A 20,335-nucleotide genomic window follows, 5' to 3' on the forward strand; every position below is an offset into this window, starting at 1 on the left:
GTTGCTAACTCAACATATTTGTTGATAAAGTTGGATTCACATAGAAATACAATTACTTTGTACAATATAAAATAATGCTTTTGTTACTGAGAGAGAAGAATGGAAGATAATATACTGTTCTGATGCACTGTGGTACTGAAAGAAATTTACTGTTATTTGTCTTTAAACCGCCCAAGCAATAAAAAGACTAAATTGTAAAGCATTTGGAAGGAAAGATGAAATACAAATTTTCCTTCTAATCTGAACATCTATTTTAATTTGTGAGAAAAATATGAATTACTGTTTTTTAAAATCACATTACTAAGTTAATGAGAAATTCACCACATTAAAAACTCATCAGCTAAGTTATCATGTTCATAAGAGATGATTTGGTATTATATGCCCATCAGTCTTTTTTACATAACTAGTAACACTTAGATTCACTTCCATATCTTTAAAAGAGGCAGTTTTACAACAAAATTATCTTGATATACTTGAAGATTCACAGTACTGGAAAAAATCAAATCATGGAGTGAAATAATAAAACAAAAACCATAGTACATATGAAGTTCAAAACATGCATGTAAAGTTGGCTGAATAGGTTATAGGGATTATATTGAAAATTATATGTGATATATTCAGTCTTTATTTTCCCTATATACCGTATTTTTTGGTGTATAAAATGCACTTTACCGCCCCCCCAGAAGTGGGTGGAAATGTTACCACCCATCCGCCAGCCCCTACCCTTCAGCCTCTGCCTTCCAGCAATTTGCCTCCTTGCAGCAAAAAGCAAACAGCCTGGTCAGCTTCAGCACAGCCTGATTTATCATGAGCAGCTGATTGGTGGTTGGATCTGCCTCCTGGAATACCACCTATCAGCTGTTCCAGATTGCGAGAATCGCCACACCCATCACCACCGCCGCCTATCGTTACCTCTACGTGCCCCATTTTTGGCCTCTGCATGTCCCGTTTTTGGCCTCCATGCACCTGATTTTTGGCCACCGCAAGTCCCATTTTTTATCTGTGTGCCCCATTTTCAGCCCATTCCAGGCGGCAGGGATAGGCAGCGGTGGGGCACGCAGAGGCGGCAATAGGTGGTGGGGGAGATGGGAGCGATGGGCAGCAGCAATCCTCACAACCTGGAACAGCTGATCAGCGGTGTTCCGGGAGGCCGATCCAACTACCAATCAGCTGCTCGTGCTAAATCAGGCTATGCTGAAGCTGACCAGGCTGTTTGCTGTTTGCTGCAAAGAGGCAAATTGCTGGGAGGCAGGGGCAGATTTTTTTTTCTTGTTTTCCTCCCCAAAAGCTAGGTGCGTCTTATAGTCCGGAGCATTTTATAGTCCAAAAAATACAGTAATCAGTCAAAATGTTAACTAGACTGATTTCAGATTGGAAAAAAGAAAAAACTGAATGTGTTTGCACACTATGATCCACTAAAGCAGGACTTTTGCCCATATTGTTTTAGCATCGTGATCCAAGTTTGTGCTTAGAAATAACAAATAGTTATTTACTCACCTGAGTTTTTGGTTATACTGTTTTACTTTTTCCAATGAAGCTGCATTAATCTGGGCTTGAAATTCTTCTACTGATACATTGTCTCTATAATAATATCCTTCCATACTTTCCAGGGCTATAAAAGAATGCAAAGAAAACAATTCATATCAGACTGATCCATTGATTTATTTTTTCCAGTTTTCCTATATATCTATAGATACTGTAATTCTCCAAATATGATACTGCTTTTCCGCAGCTAACACAAACACACATGGGACTGAAATGCACATGGTCATATTACCTAAAATAAAATCATTCCTGAAGGAAATATTTTCTTTAAGTAGAAAGATACCAGAAACTTGTTCTTTTCTGTACCTTTAAATATATAATACTACATGTTAAGTAAGAATGTTGTGTATTTCACTGTTGCATAGAGGACATACATATTCTTATACGACCGTGATGGCAACCCTAGCCATATTGGTGGGCACGCAAGCTCAGCTCCGGCGTGCATGTGCGTGCCAGCCTGATGATTTTCAGGCCTTCTGGGTCCAACAGAAGTAGGGAAACAGGCTGTTTCCTGCATCCAGAGGGCCTTGGGGGGGGGTAGTGAGGAAGGCCCGTTTTTCTCTCTCCCCAGCCTCCAAAGCCTCTCTAGGAGTCTGGGGAGGGCAGAAACAGCCTCCCCCATCCCCGGAGGCCCTCCGGAAGCTGGAAATGGTCCGTTTGCCAACTTTCGGTCTCCGGAGGGCCTCGGGGGGCACGTGATGGCAAAAAGGTTAGCCATCACTGCTATAGTACATCCTCAATAAAATATTCAAATATGTAGAATAACATATTTGCATAAGTAAAATACAAACATTTTACTTATGCATGATGTGATTTTCTTCAAAATACTGCTGTATCCATGAATACTTCAGAATGCCAGTAACTGTATTATTTTTCCTATAAGCTTTTAAAAACTGTTAAGAAAAGATGAACTTGAAAATATTTTACCTTGTGCAAATAGAACTGGGTAAAGTTTAAAACCTCCACCATTTTTCAGCCTCTGAGGAAGCTGTTCAAAATTGTAACTATCAAGATAAAAATAAATTTTCATAGCTTGCCGACTTCCTTCTGCTTGATATGTGATTGGCATATCTAAAAATAAAATAAAATAACATTTTAGTCAAAATTACCAATCCAAAGTTTTTGGGATTTCTTGCAAAGATTTACAAATATTTTGAAAAAGTAAAACTAAATCAACCATCAACCAAAATATCACAACAATAGGAAATTAAAAATCTACATTGACCCACTATCTGAATGCTAAACATTGAATCCTTCTGCCACAATGTTTGTGTAAGTAAAAATATTAATTTAATGTCACAGTATCATCACATAGTTAATTTCCTTACCTTATACTCTTGGCTAAAGATATTAAAATGCAGAGAGAGCCTACTACATGGAGTAATGGGGATGTTAACAGGAAGCATTAATTTATTGGGTACAAATGAAATCCCAATGAGAATACTAAATGGGACCATTTCAATTTAAACAAAAAACATACTTTTTAGTATCTAAAATCCTACAAGAATTCTTGCATAAATATTAAACAATTTCAGCCGCTTTTAATTTTAAAAACTTAGTGAAAATGTAATACTCCCAATCAGGGAAAGACTTCTTCCTCTGTAGGTTCTTTTGTAGACACCATTACATTTCTAAGGTAGCTTTAAGAAAAAAAATTAAATTGTGACTGTATTCATACATTGTGTTCATAGTGAGACTTGAATAAAGACTTTCTGCCCATCTTCTATTTTGTCTGGCTGCTACCCTAATAATTCTCTTTCTCCCTCTAACTTGTACTAATGCCTACAACTATCATAAGTAACATTAAACCTACTATCTTTGCTAGGTCCTATGAATAAAGAAGTGGCATCAAGGTTGAAATAAGATTAGAGAACCAGTTTGGTATAGAGGTAAAGTAGGGGTGAAATGCTCCCAGTTCGGACCGGATCACCCGATCTGGTAGCAATGGGGCGGGTGGTTCAGAGAACCTGTAGCAAAAATCCCTGCCCCCCCCCCATGCGCAGCTGAGCCCTGCAATCATCAGAGGCTTTTTTTTTTAAAAGCATTTTTTCTACAACCTCTTCGGCTGAAAAATAGCTTTCAAAAGTTAAAAAAAAAAGCCTCACGCAGCTCAGCTGGGATCATCAGAGGCTTTTAAAAGCATTTTTTCTACAACCTCTTTGGCCGAAGAAGTTGTACAAAAAATGGTTTTAAAAGTAAAAGTAAAAAAAAAAAAAAGTTGGCCACGTCCACTCAGTCATATTTTCCCACCACCACCAAGCCATGCCCACAGAACCAGTAGTAACAAATTTTACATTTCACCACTGAGGTAAAGGTGTTGGCTTAGAAACCAGAAGACCATGAGTTTTAGTCCCACTTCAGGCATGAAAGTTGACCTTGGGCCAATCACTCCCTCTCAGTTCAACTCATCTCACAGGTTTCTTGTTGTGGGGGGAAAAAAGGAGGAGGAAGGATTATGTTTGCCATCTTGAGTTACTTATGAAGTAAGAAAGATGGGATAAATATTGTATACCGTATTACCATTCTCCTCAAAATGATTAAAAGTTTAAAATTTTGCATATGCATAACAATGCAAAGATGATTACTATACAAGCAAATGTGACACAAATGAAAATGTATAGTTATATCCTCTAATATTTTACAACAAATATTGAAAGGGGAAATTTAAGTATACTTTACAATACTCACTTGCTACTAAAGGTTCCTGTTCAGAATGTTTAAAATAAAATGTAACTTTCTCCAAATCAAATAATGCAATCAATGTGTCTTCTAGCATAGCTTGTTCATCAGTCTGCAAATATATATAGACAGAATGTAGTAATCATGCTAGATTGATTATTATAAACATTAACTGCAGATGGTCATATCCTCTTTCACTGAAGTAATAAAGTGACTCATCAGTAAATTAATATGGATTGACTTCTATTGAATTTTACTCCATCTTTTCTTGTCAAATTATTAGCAGCAATGTATACAGAACTAAAAGTTAATTACTGTGTTGGCTGTGTAATTTAATTGCACAGAATTTTAATTGTTCAAGTAAGTGAGTATATTTAAAATGTGTTACTACAAACCAAGCTTAAGTACTTACACTGGCTTTTGTATGTTACAATATTTAATACACTGAAAAGAAAATGAAGTTTTGTATTAGTGTGCCTTCTAAAATAATTTATAATTTTCTCACGTTGCTAACAAAGAAAACATTGACATAGAACTATAGCCTATTAGAAGGCAGATTTATAGAACGTAGAAGGAAAAAGGAATTTCTGATTATTTTCTAATCAGTTAAATGCGAAATAATGTAGATGTATCACAATTTCCAGAGACATCGTTAAGCTATTAAAGGTCAGTTATCTTTCATCAACCTAATGTTTTATTAGGTTGATAATATAGTGTACTGTATAAATCAGCAGTCACCAACTGGTGGTTCATGGACCACTGGTGGTCTGCAAGAAAATTTTGGTGGGCCGCAGAAAAATTATTTGCATTTTTTATATTGCACTAAATCAGGGGTCCTGGGTCAGATACATGCAATAAACGCTTGTGTTACTACAGAGAGTCTCCCCCTTCGGGGTCTTTTTGTTCGGGTTGGAGGGAGGCAGAAATTCCGACTTGGGGTCTGCTTCAGCCTCCTGGTGTGGGGCTTTGGGCAAAGGCTGGAGGGAAGTGCCACTGGTGGCGAAGAGCCAGAGGGCCTTTTCCAGTGGGACTGCATCATGGCCTGGAACTCGCTGACCATCTCAGCCCGCTGAACCTCCAGGCGCCTGTACCTGGTTTTGCATTCCCGCAAGTCTTTCCTCTGCTTGGAAAGCCTATGCTCATAGTCCTCAGTGAGGTGCTTCTGCTGAGCCTCCTTCTCGGTCAGATCCAATTTGATCCAATGCACACTCCCGTTGCGAACCGATAGTAAAGGTAAGTAGAACCCACCCCGGCTGCAAACCAAGCTTAAGTGCTTACCCTGGCTTTGTAAGTTAAAATATTTAGTATATTGAAAAGAAAATGAAGTTCTATATTGTGGCTTTTAAAATAATTTGTAAGTTTTTCACATTCCAATCATGGGGTTCTTAGTTAATTATATTTACTGCTGTTTGTATTTATTTTCTGGATGTTTTTACATTTGCTAGCTTAATTCTTTTATAATTTTAGAATTGTTAGCAGCCCAGAGTCACTTAGTTGAATTGGGCAGAAATTGAATGAATAAATAAATATCTAAAATTCTGAGAACAAATCATGGCTACACAAGAGTACACACAAACAAACACAGAATGGCCTGCCATGGTAGTTTGATTATTCCATTTCATTTGGTGTCTTTCCAGCATCACAGCATCCATTCACCAGAGGTATACATATGAAACTGTTCATTGCTTCCCCATAAAATCTCTTCAAGATTCATCTGTCTACATCCCAGACCCAGGTCATTCTTTGATTTTTTTTTCCTCTGTAGAAGAACACATTTCCAAACAAACAACTAGGCTGAACCCACTTGCCATTTTTATTTTCCAGCAACACTTGTTGTACACATGTGTGAGATTGACACTTCATTTGTAGCTTTCCAAGATTTTTCTTTGCTAATGAAAATAACTGGTTGAAAATTAAGCTCAGTTAAAAAGGGAGCTGATGGGTGCCAAGAGATCTCTGTAGACACATTGGTGGCCTGAAATATCACACTGGGGAAAACTACTTCAAAATTGAGGAATATAGGATATAAAACCACAGAAATCAAAAATAATCACAACTCAGTATTATTTAAGAAACTATTTTATGATGGAATAAATTAAAAATATATAAATTTAAGACACCAATGTTCAACAGCATTAACAACTACAATATAATATGTTCATTCCAGACAGAAGTCCTATGAGAACTAGGCTATAGTCAATTTAATGACTAAGCTATACCACCACTTCATCGAAACTTAAGTGAAACTAAGTAGATTTAATCAAATGGATCCTGGTATCACAGGTTACAAAAGAAGTCCTGAAGAAAATTGGACTGAAGCCAAATCACATATAAGGGAGAAGAACCACATTTTCACACAAATGAGGGCTTAAGGATTGTAGTTAATGGTATTGAGCCAGAAATACTATGTCCAATAGTCTCAAACTTTTCCCAGTTCCAGCTTCAGTGAGCCCTTCAAAATTAAGAAAATGTTCATAATTAGAAGCAACAAAAAGATCTAAAAGGCTAGAAGTAATTTTGGATATTAATATGAGCTAATTGGTTCTTTTACTTTGGCATATTATAGATTGTCACACATTCAGCCAGATGCTCAAACTGGATCTGGCATTTTTATCCACCTATTGAGACCTTCTCAAGGACCTAGGATAGGCAGATATTAATGTTTGATGGTATTAGAGATATTATTGAAGGATTGTTATTAGTAGTAGTATTTGTTAAATTTATTTGCCACTTAGCTCACTGTGGGGGCTTCCTGATACAGTTGACCTATTGGTTTGATTTACCAAGTCTTTAGAATAATAAAGAATGTTATCAGTAAATATTCAACAGCATTATTGAAAAATTGATCTTTTACAAAATTTTATTTCAGGTTTTGTTCAGAATAATAAAGTATTGGTCAATATTATATAGACATTCATAGGATTTCTCACCAGGTTTGGTGACAGCAGTGACTGGAAGTAAAGGAGAACACCTGCAGTAGATATCTGTTCCAACCATCTCCTACTGGCCTCTTGTGTTTCCATTTCACACTCCTTACCATTGTCAAACATTTGATTTAAGGCAGCCATTAATTGCTCTGAAAATGCACAAACTGTAGCAACTAGACTCTGGCAGAAGACCATGTCTCTCCTGAGCTGTATTTCACTATCTGAAAAGAGCATAATAAGAAAAATAGGTGGAAAATCATCTAAATTGATGAGAAAGTAAGTGTAGTCCTATGCACAGATCTTGTTTTCTGGGAACAAAAATTGCTATTAAACACCAAATAATATATATACTTATAGGTTCGATTGCACAGGCTAATCAAAGAAATGCCATAGAGTAAGCTTGTAGACTACAGGTACATCATAAATGAATTCAATTATTAAATTATTCTACCTTAGTACACATCCAAATGTCAAAAACATTATTTGCTATGGAATCTTCTTTAATTTAAATATGTATGAGATAATATTTTTTTATACTGCATGTACATCTAATACATATCCATAAGTTAGCCTACTTTCATGGCAACTGCCTTCTGTATTATAAATGATCAGTTACCTCTTTATGTCACAATCTTATATGTGCTTGCTCAGAAAGTCCAATAAGATTCATGGATCTTTCTCACTCATGTATCTATAGAGGAAGTCCTTGTTAACAACCACTCATTCAACAACTGTTCAGAGTTATGATGGTGCTGAATAAAGGGAGCTTACAATGTTTCTACATAGTTGTAGCTGTCACCGTATCCCCACCGCACATGATCACAATTCAGCTGCTTGGCACCTGGCTCACAATGACTTGGTAACAATGTCACATGACATGATCGGTCACATGATCACCATTTCCAACCTTCACTGTCAGCTTCCGACAAACAAAATCAATAGGGAAGCTAGCAGAAAGTTACAAATGTTGACTATGTGACATTCTTGCTTAATGACAAAGAATGATTTGCTTAACAATGGCAACTAGAAGTACTGGGATTTCTGTCAGTGAGTAGTGCAGCCACATGACATCACACTTTATGACTGAGTCAGTTAGTGGTATAAATTCTGGTCTCCATTGCCATTGTTAAATAAGGAGCACCTGTAAATGGATTTATGCAAAAGAACTTCCTGGTCATATTTATCATCTGTTCCTCAAAAATAAGTTGTAAGTTCAGAAGATGTAACCTTATCCAGAGGAGATTAATATCAATTACTAAATACTAACTATTTCACTTACTTATTTACTTAAGTAACAATAAAAAGAATATTTGTAGCTCAGAGTTGAACTGTGGGATCCTTGGTGATCTCTGACCTTGGGTGTTTTCTTACAGATGTTCCATTATCAAACCACATATTCATGATGTTACTTAGTTTGGTAATGAAACATCTGCAAGAAAACAATCAAACTGAGAGAGCACAAATGAATACATTTACAAAAGTTAATCAACAGCTTTAAATAAAAATTACCTGTATATTGAAGAAGTGCCAGAAGGACTCTTGCTTTTACCTCTGGAAAAAGAAAAATAGAAGATCCTGAAGAGACAAAATCATGTTTGGCACTCAGGCCAGGGACGGATTGTCCCTTTCTATTCAACCTTAAATTTCTATTATTAAGCAATATGTCTTTCAATCAATAGGCACAGGAACAAGGATCTTCATATTTTTCTATTCAAAATGACACAGTTATCAATGAAATACAAAGACTATACATATAGGGTAAAATATTTATACCATCTAAAGAAAAATCAGAGAAAACAATAAGTCCAGTAACATTACCAATAATAGCTTTGCCATCAAACACCATTTATTATTTCAGGGATAACTATCTATAGTACGCGAAAAAATATTTAATCATATATGTCAATATGGCACATAGATTCAGAAAATAGACTAAAGACGTAGCAAAACTGTTCAATGAAGCCTGAAATTTACCATGATTAATGTATTTACAAATTGCTGGAATAATAAAAAATTGTTTGCTTAACGCATTGTAAACCACCCTGAGTCTCCGGAGAAGGGCGGCATATAAATCAAATTTTTTAAAAAAAATGATCTCAGGCTAGAAGGTGAGACCTTGAGAGAGTTTGAAGCACTTATTCAAAACCAAGATGGAAAGGATCCAGATAGATTGTAAAACAGACGGGATTGCAGCTATGGAAACTAGGAACAGGAACTTTATGATGCAAGACCAGGGAAAAGATACCATAAAGATATATGAGGCAGTGGACTCCTAGAAAAGAATGGCGGGCTGAAGATGGCTCCACATGATACAAAGCCAATGATTATAGTTAAGTACAGGGAGCAGTTGAGTAGATCAGTTCCTTCAACCCTCTCTGGACAAAAAGAGTATGTAAGGTTCCCCAACCTGTACTCTATATGGTTGTATCTTATGAGAATTATGCAAAGCAATAGTCTCCATAAGGTTGGAGAACTGGAACCTGAGAAAATTTTCCATACTTGCTCCAGCCATAATTTTCACATTTCCTTTACTAATCACTTTTGGAAATTGTCTTATTAATTGTTTTAAAGAAATTAAGTCCCTTCAAAATGACAAGGCTGGGAACGCTGGATGAATTCTTTGATCCTTAATATAAGAAAATGAAGGTGTATCTTTATGACCTTTAATTGGTTTTAAAAAGTATATGCACATTAGAGACAGGCAACTTATTATGATGTTCAAAGGAATTTTTGAGGAATTGCATCTGGACTTTGAATCAATAATGTCAGCTGTGCTGGGTCTTCTCAGGACCGTCTGTTCCCAGAAGAAGCTATTACAGAAAAAGTAAAAGTCTGTCTGAGAACAAAGTGAACAAGAATTTGTCATTAGATATACAAGTGTCTATATCAGATGATGCTTTTAAGAAGGAAATAAAAATGTCAATTCCAGAAAGCTATTGGAATTACTTATTTTTGCTGGACTTACAAAAGAGGCTTTTTGAAATTCTGAAGTAATTCAAAACAAGGAATGATAATCAGCTGAATGAATTAAATAGAAAGATTGTTTTACATAAAAAAAGAAACTGTTGGTTTATTTGATCAGAATTAAAATGTTACTTGTATTTTATGTTCCATCCAAAAGACATGTTACATGTATTTTGGATGGTTTTCTTTGGATTTGCTGACATCTGACCTGAAAAAATGCTGTATTGGAGATTCTTACAATTAACATAATGTTTAAGCATTTTTGCTCGTTACTTTATGTAACCTAATTTGAGAGCATTTAAATTAATTTCTGTTTAATTGTCCTTTTTATTTATTAAATTTATATTTATCTCACTATCCAAAGTGACTAAGTGACTTACAATCCTCTTTAAGAAGGGGATTCTTGTGAACTTGTTCTCTTTAAAGGAAAACTTATCTCACTTTTTCATATTAAATTTCAGTCTCTTGTTCATACTAGATTTAATTTAATAATTAAATTATTAAACACTGGAAACACTTTATATCTTCTAAATGTGGATTTGCTTATACTTAAGAGCTGAGATATGGAATGTTCAGTTTTATACTTGTTAATTAATATTATTTTAGGGCTCAGTTTTGCTGCCAACTATATTGGAGAGGATATTACTTATTAAATTTGGCTATAGTTATGATTTGAATTATTATTTTTTTGAAAAAACTTTTTATTTTTAAACAAAACTTAAAACCATCATCATCCATTACAATTACAGAAAGTGTATCGATTGGTTACAAATCTTTTGTGTTTAATCCCATATCCATATTCTCATTTACCAATTATTTAACAATGGCTTATGTCCCATAAAAAATGCTTTATATATTTTATTATTACATCCATTTCATATTTCATTTCCATGCTTTATTATCTAGCCATTGGTAAAATAAGTCCCATATCAAATAATATTGTTTATCTTCCTGTTCTCTAATTTCAAATGTCAATTTCCTCATTTCAGCACATGCATCCATACCCATAAATGATTTGCATTAAGACAAATCAGCTAGCAATAGACACATAAACATAAATCGTATTTACACACCTTTCAAAAGAGACAATTAAAAAATCTAAGAAGGAAACAAAAGACCAGAACAGAATCTCTCTAGCAGCCAACACCCAGATAAGCAGAAATTAACACCAGCAAACAATCAAGCAGAAGACAATACCCCAAGCTCCAAACTACTAAAGAAAAAAACACAACTCCAACAATACTGGGAGGGCAAGCTACTGTATATAAACAGTAGCTACTGTTGTAATGTGTAATTACCCACGTTGCACTGATGATGATACTCAATTGGTTAATGAAACATCTGAAAAGCTATCAAAACGTTCTTTTATATTTCATAACTTCTGTCTAAGTAAAATACAACAAGATCTGCTGTAGATGAATTACTAACCTTCCACAAATTTTCGGATGCTTTGAGAAAGGTTTTGAACACTGCTGGGGAGGTTCCAAGGATCTTGTTTAATATGAAGCCTCAGTTTCTTTGGGCAGTTCACCTTAAGTTCAATTTCTTGCTGAAATTCTAGGCAAAACCAGAATTATTAATTTTGCTACAATATTTTTACCTGATTGTAATACCTTTATAGTTATACTCCTTTCCAGTTGTATGTTTGCAGAAGAATACTATCCTAGCCTTGCAACATTGAACAGACCTTTACATGTCTCCCTGGACTCCCATATTTAGGAGAGAATTCAGTTACACTTTGTTTTCTAAGTCAATTTCGGGTTGGGGGTTGCATTCATGCAACCGTTCTCACTGGGTATAAGTACAATTTATTTATACCCGAAGAAGAAGTTAAGATGATCTTTCCTAAAAATGAAGAGCAGACAGAAAATAATGTTCACTTTGTCAACATAAAATTGACAGTTCAGATAAACTGAATCTTGCCACTTCTCTCTTTCCACAATTATATATATATTTGGGTTTGTGTGTATATGTCTGAATGAAAGTACCAGTACATATGGATATTAATTCTTGCTTGAAGGCATGCTCCTAAAAAGGGAATAATGGAATAGAAAAAAATAGTCTCTGTGTGAGAGAGAGTGCAATAACTACTTAAAATTAGTTAGAGATCCCATTAACAACATTAAATGATTTCTATTGCCATATACCAACGATTGTCTTCCATGAACATATAATGACTCTTACACACAAAAACACAGAGAAACACACAAGCATGCACACACACACACATATATATTTCCTTCTTTCAGCAGAGAATGGCAAAAAAAAATAGATTATGAAAAAAATATCTGGAGAAATGAAAAATGAAAAGATCTAGAGAAAAGTAAAAATGAAAATGGGATCTGTAAGAATAGAAAAAATACTGGTCAAGCTCAGACTGCTGTTTAAAAAGTTTACTTTAAAAGGTTAAATATTTATTGCATTTTCTTGAATATATCTTCCACAACACAATAAGAACCAATGAATTTCTTCACTTTTTTTTCACAATTCCTTCTGCCACAGCAACCTGCATACAAAAAAAGGCCCATAAAATGTTTACAGCCAGTAGTTCTCTAAATATAATGCAAAATACATTTCTAATTTTTATATTATTAATTATAATACTGCTAATAAAAGTGCTAGAAACTACACTCGGTGTCATACTTAGCTTTGCAAAATTAATACCTTGAAAACTTCGACCCGGGGTGAAGAACTTGGTTTGCTCAAAAGCTCTAGCCACTGCTGGACCTTTGAGTAGATTAATAATTGAATCTACCTGTTGGATTCAATAATGATTGATAAATATTAAAAAGTTTATTCTGATAATCCTTTCAATCTGCTTTAAAATACTATAATATATGCTAGATCTAAGGGGAAACCTAGGCCTTTGTTAGAAGAAACAGCATAAACAGAGATGTGGGAGATACACAATTATATATTTTATTTGAACTCAACTGGGAGGGACAAACCTACCACCATTTTTGGTCTTAGCAGACAAATCAAAAATGTCAAAACTAAACGAGAATCAAAGTAGATATTTTAACAACTCAGTAAGCTTGCCTACAGAAAAAAAAACTAACCACTCTGATGTTTTCTCAACCAGTGTCAGGTATCAATCGACTTTAGTTCCTTGCAGAGATGTGAAATGTGATTTATTTGTCTTGGTTTAGTATGCAGTGTAAGTCTATCCAATTGAAAACTATGACTATTCTTGGTTGTGACCTGTGAGCTATAGTCTATTCATAATTGCTGCTTAAATGAACCATAGCATAGTAAAAGCATAATAGAAACCAGCATTGTTTACCTTATTCATGGCCCTCTTTTTGCCTGTTCACAGTTACTGACTTCACTCACCTTGATTCTAATCTTATTCAATTCCCTCCCAACACTTTCATAACTCTGTCACATATTACAGGGCAGAAGAAAACTGAAATGAAATAGCTTACCTGACCAAAAAGATGTTCCAAGCAACCATAAAGTTTATCCTGCTTGTCATGAGAAATGCAGATGCTCTGAGGAAGTTCATCGCCTAATAAGACAATATTTGAAATCATAGTTGATTTTAGATCAGAGATATTCATATTCCATATTTGAATTATCTTGATGTTGAAAAATATATAGAAATAGAACTGGCACTAAGCTTGCTAACAGAGCACTGGTTTCCTTCTCTTTTTGGAAAAAGGTTCCAGTAATTAGTTCGATTTTCTTCATTTCACTCAAGTTCCTATTGCTTAACTCATTGCTAAATCATTCAGATTTATATTTCATCCTTTACCCTAAGTAAAGTGTTAGACTGTGGAGTGAGACGGGGGAAAAATCAGATTTATGCTAGTAACACCATCTTTTGTTTTGTTCTTCTTTCTACAGCCTATAGAAAACTATCTTGATTTTCAAATATAATTTGTCTGTCCCACAGATGTGAGTTAATGATGGGTAAACTAGTTTAATATATCTCGCCTATCCAGTTCAATTAAATGGAAATGAAGTTTCTGAATAAAGAAAATACTTGCAGCTAAGTGAAAGAAGGACATTATTTCCAACTTCATCATATACACACATTAATTTGGGGGGAATTAATATCTTTATTTCATTGTTGCTTAATTACTGCTATCATATTTTCAATGGTGATTTTTTTCTTGGTTGTAGTGTTTTATGACTTAATTTGTGTAAATGTGTAATTGTGACAGTATACAAGTTATATAAAGTAAAATCAATGAACACAAGTTCTAGTAAGCAAAACTCACACACGTCCCCTAATTAGGTACATAAATATGCACACACAAACACATTTGAAAAGCACCTGAATCCATTTCATCACTATGAAAATAAGAACTGCATTGGCTACTGCAAATACTGGTGAAAGAAGCAGTAGAATTCCGGTTGCTGTTGCAATCACTAAAAAGAAGAAAAATGTAAAATTATAAATCCTTCAAGAATGTGTATGTTTTTTAGGCAATTCTTTCAAATACTTTCTTAGCATGTTTTGTACTATTAAATAAGGCATACAATAAATTTTATTTGTGTCTTGGGGTAAAAAAAACTTATTAATGCTGGTATATTTATATATTTTAGCACTACCTTGCAATGTAGTGCGAAAGGCTACAATTGAAGAGGGAAGTGGGTTTAAGTTCACTGAAAATGTATTAACAGCCGAGACCTCTAAGAAAAGATAATTTATTTATTTATTTATTTATTAGTCGCATTTTTATGCCGCCCAACTCCCAAGGGACTCTGGGAGGCTAACAACAAAGAATAAAACAATGAGAACAATAATATCGTTCAAGAAAGAGGAATGGCTGTGACAATGGGAAACTTCATTCATATCAGTATATTAAATTAGAAGGTACAAATTTGGCATGTTTGCCTCAAAGTACACATTAAAAAGCTCTTTACTTGGAAATAAAAGCACAAATAGCCCAATATGTATTACTTAATAATGCTATGTGATGATATGTATTACTTAATTACTTAATAACGCTATGTAACAGTTTTTTTTAATTAACATTGTATCATTATACATAGTAAAATTGTAAATTTGGTGTTTATTATTATATTAAATGATACATTACCTATATGAATCCCGGTTGCTTATAGTGTCATGACCAGAATCTTCCTGCTCATCACTTACTACATTGAAGCATACTTTTTTTCCATTGCGTTCTCCTTTTTCATTATCACTGTCTGTTGACATTAACAATTCATGGTTTGTATGTTGTGAACTTGGAGAATATGTTATTGAAGACAGAAGGCTGAAATTTATAAATTTAATAGAGGCAATTAAAAATAATGCATACCTCTAATTTATATGAAAATCTGTAACTGCAAACATGGCATACTCTTAAAACAGAAGCAGGAAATTAATGTGGCTAGGCTCATACAACATCCACTCAGGAATTACTCTGTCCTGATATTGTTCACTTACTCCATACACATAATACTTTAAAGTTTTAAATTAAAGCCAGAGCCTGTTCCAACTGGAAGAAATTCAAAAGACCAGAGTTACTTCTATTTGTTATTAGACGTGTCTTAATGAAATCAATGGAGTTATTGATTGGTTTGATTTATTTGAATAAATATTTGTCCAACTCACAAATATCAAGTACTGAATATGCAAAGGCAGCATGGAAATATTTTATCACAGACTTATGGTTCTCCAAGAAAAATACAAATGTAAGTTAAAGCTATAATTATAGAAAGCTAATATATATATATAAATATCCCAATCCATAAACCTTAGGATTACTTACTCATCTATTTGAAAAACACAGTTTTCCACCTCCTTTAATGTACTCTGTAATTTGCATAACAGTTTCTGATAGATGTCTTGTGTTTCTAAATCTTCTTCTTTTAATAGGTACCTTAAACCATGGCCATCCTGTTGACTTAATGAGTGACCTGATGGAGCGGCCATGGTTGTTATAGTATGTTGTATATAAACCATGGGATTCAGTTTACCTAGAGAAAGTACATTGCATAAAATGCTGTATTTAAGTGCAAAAAAATCCAGCTCACTTTCATAAATCCAATTAATAATCAGTTTGTACACATTCAGAACACAAGCAAAACATAATGCTGAAAATCCACACTTGTGATGAAATTAATTACCGGTAATTCATTTTTACAAGCATAATTCAGTTTTTAACATTATCCCACAAGCTAATGAAACAGAATAATCTGAATTAAAATAGAAATGATTACACAATATAAATACTGGAAAAAACATGAATTCTTGAAAAATCTCTCCATACTTTAGCAAAAACTAGAATCAGAAATAGACAGGCTGACATAGACACACAAATTATTATGATTACTTCTCAGCTGGCAGGAGTGTAAATTAAGCAAACAAACAATGCCTTCAACACTCCTCCTGTTTTCAGTGCTTGTTTAATGACTACTTCAAAAGAAAAAATGTGTCACTTATTTAGCAAAGATGGCACTCACTTTAAATAGGACACTTGTTCTGATGAAAAAATAGCTGAATTAGATAAACAGATGCAGCTTCCTGTTATTACAATCATAAAGTGACCATTTAATTGAGGAAGAAAAATAAGCAGTAATTTAGATGGATCACAAAATAAAAATCCTTCAGTTAATAGTGATTACAGACTACATTTGCCACCGACAAATAAATAAATAAAATTAAAATGGAAAATCATATGTATGGATGTGACTTGGCTCTATGTATAAGTGTGCAATTACCACTACACCAAAATAGCCATTATGCAGTGCCAAAGGGGCAATTTCCCATATTATATATTTTTTCTTTCCCAAAGAAGAAAAAGTTAATGAGCTGGATGCTTGAAAGTTTTGGAACTCCTCCAAAGAACTGTAGCCATTGCAGTCACTCTCTGCCACTTGCTCTTTAAGCACCAGACATCCCTGCATGCAGATAAACAAGAAAATCTCAAGGAGAAATGTTTTGTTCAACAGATTCCCCTCTTCATAAATTCCTCTGAGAAAAACCAAGCATGAATGAAGCCTTTGGAAAATTAGAAAAGGTAGGTGAAAGGGTGGCAATGATAGTATTTGGTTTGTAAAGCAAGAACAGTCCAAAATCATTAGTCCTTGAGTAAAACAAAAATTTCTTCTTTATCCTTAATAATGGTATCAGTTAAGATATTCTATACCTCTGAATCAGGAATGTCAAACTGGCAGCCTGCGGGCCAGACGCATCAGGCTCCATGAATGGGAAAAACGTTGCAAAATGTCACGTGACTGCAACGTGATGCAGCAAGTTTGACACCCGTGCTCTAAATGAACCCAATCTCTTCATTTCTTGCATACTAGAAAAGAAACAAATTTTCAAAGATAGACCTTGCTGTTTACCTTGCTCCATATGATTGTTTTCTTTTTCATGTGAAAAATGTTTTTTGCTATCAAGTTGAACACCAAAGGCACTGCCAAGTGACGTTGACGTTTTAGGATATGAGACTTCCATAACATTGATATGACAATTAGTTGGACAGAAATCACTGCTATGCAGAGGTGAAATCTTTGACTTAGCTTGCTTGAAGGTAGGCCAAGCTCGATTTTTTAGGACCCGTGAAAACTACAGGCAAATCCAAAAGGAAAAGGTTATATGAATCCAAAGATTCCAGTTTGCACTACATAATAACTTTTGCTACTCATTTTTCAGATGTGAGAAAAGTATTATTTCAGACTCTTATTTTTGCACAGTTTCTGCTTCCACAACATATAATTCTGCACACAAAATTGTATTTTTGCATCAAAATAAGTGAGAACAGCACACCTTTGTTGAGTTAAAGATAATGTCAATTTCAAACAATCAAATGCAAGCATGCACAACAGGAATTTGAACATAGTCTATGTTTCGATAAGCATAAATTATACCCATTTCCAGCTCATAAAACTATAAGAGTGAGCTACAAGTTTCATTTCCATAAGTGAGAAAAATAACCAATTATTCATCCATTTCTATTCACATTTGATATCCAAATCTGATTTGTTTTAATCTGAATATTCTATAGCCCATGAAATTATAATTATGTAGTTAAATTGATGCTGCAGTAATAAGGTAACAATAAAAAGCCATTGCATAATTATTTATAAATTTCAAACTTTTGCACTGAAACTAACAGTACAGTTAATCACATTCCTGACAATCTGTTTCAACCTGAAAGATAAAGACAAAACTATCCTTAGAATAAAACATATTCCAGCAGCCACTCAAATAGAAAACGTTCTGAAAATAATAATTGTGCATCATGTTCATAGATTCTCAAAGACCTTATCGGAGCAGATGGGGAATATGTGGGTTTATAACTTTAGGTTCAGTAAATATGTCTACCTCCTCCACATGGTTGTACCAGTATACTTGTTCTTGATCCAATATGCTCTTGCTATTCTTGTCCTGAAGTTATTATTAAATTTTTCTACAATATACCAGCAATAAATGAAAAGTATTTTGTCTATCATAGAAAGTTTAACTGCACAGGAATCACAAAAAACAATTTGTGGCTAAACTTTTTTTCTGATGTCATCTTGTTCCATTTAACAAGTACACTCTCAAAATCTACTTTGCAAGATTAGAAACCTTCCCAAGCATATTTTGAAGTATACCGTATCATAAAAATCCTACCTATATACCATCTATGTATTTACTTTGATTCTACATATTTACAGTATATGTAATCCATACTTAGTTCCAGTTGAATATTTTCACCATTTCTTCTAAGCAAATTTACAACTTTTACCTTTTTATAACTTGTAATCCTTCTGCAAATGTGCTCTATTTTTTCACTACAAATGGCACTGAATTTGCTCTGAAGATTAGTAGGAATTACTTCATGTATACTATTTAAGTTGCTACAGTTTTGCACAAATTGCTCATCACTTTTTGCTAGAGCTTCAAGGATCTATTAAGACAAAAGTAATTATTTAAGGTTATTAATTCTCATAGTACAGCCCTAATATATGAATCCATCCTTATGTATTTGTCGTGTATTTAATATTTAATATTTTCTTCATTAGGTACATATTGATATTTCACAATGTTAATATTTGTGAAACCAACTGCTCCAATTATTATGGCTTAAATAAAAAAACAATTCATTTATCAAATAGGTTTCAGATTTGAATTTTGAGACTACATAAGTGAGTTGCCGTTTGTCCTAAATTAGAGTTCCGTCTATTTACTATGAAAATGGACACACAGACAGCTTGAAATTCTTGGATTAATTAAGACTCCTGTGAGCAATGACAGAAGCATTCTGCCTTCTAGGACATGATTTGTTAAGCGGTAAAAGGTTTGTGTATTGTGAACTCAAGTTGTATCAAGGGGCAAGGCATTGAATCCACTGAAGAGAAATAGAGTAGATCTGGAGAGAATGCCCCTAGAAGAAAGAAGAAACATCTAAGGATGTAACAAGTACAAGTAGAGTCAGGAAGGAATATCAGCATAATAGATTGGATAGTGGAAAGAACTGAGCTTTATTGAAAAAACAGTCCTAGAATGACAGCATGTAGAAACATGACCAAAGTGCTGGATATCTAAGCAATTCAAGAAAGTGATTTGTCCTTCTTTCCATCCTCCTCTGTAATTTAGCAAAAACTGTCTAGAAGTAGTTAACAGAAGAAGCAATTATTATGGATAGGAAATAGGCAGATAAGGGATGGAGCAATTGAAACAGACTTGCAAAAACCTCTGTATATACTATGATATATATTATACAGACATTTTATTCTTAAGCTAAGACCATTTATATTAGAAATATAAGCAAACAGCACTGACTTTGACGCTAACAATATAAATCAATTCAACTGGCCAAACACGTGCATGTCCAATTAGTCCTGTCCATTTCCCATCCTTAGATATGTTCCACAAGGAATCTCTTTTAAAACAAGTAAGATTTTATCCAATATCATACTTTCAGGAAGGAGTTTAGAAAAGTAGATTTTTCCATCTCCTCCTTTCCTCAGTATCATCCAAAGGTCTACTTTCCAAAGTTAGGGAGCAAGGAGATGGCAGCTGCAGCAATAGCACCCAGAGTCACTTTGGAGAGTGAGATGGGTAGCATATAAATTTTAAAAAATAAAATAAATGAAAGGTGACACAGTTAAAAAACAATGGCAAAAAAATGGAGGCAACATCACAGTTGTCAGGTTTCGAGGTCGTCTCAAATAAATTGCATTTCAAACAACAGTATACTGAGGATGGAGGGAAGAAAAAGCAGCAGTTGTATATATTGTTACAGTCTAGCAGTAGAATAATGTTTTGGAGT

General features: G+C 34.2%; 1 protein-coding gene across 2 annotated transcripts in view; it reads right to left on the reverse strand.

Moving 5' to 3' along the window:
• PREX2 (phosphatidylinositol-3,4,5-trisphosphate dependent Rac exchange factor 2) overlaps positions 1-20,335 on the reverse strand; it is a 102,030-nt gene that overhangs the window by 16,167 nt on the left and 65,528 nt on the right. The window contains exons 23-35 of one of the 2 annotated variants that reach the window (XM_070942232.1): positions 18,809-18,970; positions 17,421-17,643; positions 15,842-16,049; positions 15,164-15,343; positions 14,395-14,489; positions 13,541-13,623; positions 12,780-12,870; positions 11,544-11,672; positions 8,661-8,702; positions 7,155-7,372; positions 4,234-4,336; positions 2,473-2,616; positions 1,498-1,612 (exon numbers count right to left, since the gene is read on the reverse strand). In XM_070942232.1, coding sequence (XP_070798333.1) covers positions 1,498-1,612; positions 2,473-2,616; positions 4,234-4,336; positions 7,155-7,372; positions 8,661-8,702; positions 11,544-11,672; positions 12,780-12,870; positions 13,541-13,623; positions 14,395-14,489; positions 15,164-15,343; positions 15,842-16,049; positions 17,421-17,643; positions 18,809-18,970 — 1,793 coding nt within the window. Of the gene's footprint in view, positions 1-1,497; positions 1,613-2,472; positions 2,617-4,233; positions 4,337-7,154; positions 7,373-8,660; positions 8,703-11,543; positions 11,673-12,779; positions 12,871-13,540; positions 13,624-14,394; positions 14,490-15,163; positions 15,344-15,841; positions 16,050-17,408; positions 17,644-18,808; positions 18,971-20,335 lie in introns of both variants that reach the window. The other variant, XM_070942233.1, reaches the window with a different exon arrangement.

Source organism: Pituophis catenifer, unplaced genomic scaffold (genome assembly GCF_029215685.1).
Source record: "Pituophis catenifer annectens isolate HBS135680 unplaced genomic scaffold, rPitCat1.0.hap2 SCAF_3, whole genome shotgun sequence".
Taxonomy (NCBI): domain Eukaryota; kingdom Metazoa; phylum Chordata; class Lepidosauria; order Squamata; family Colubridae; genus Pituophis; species Pituophis catenifer.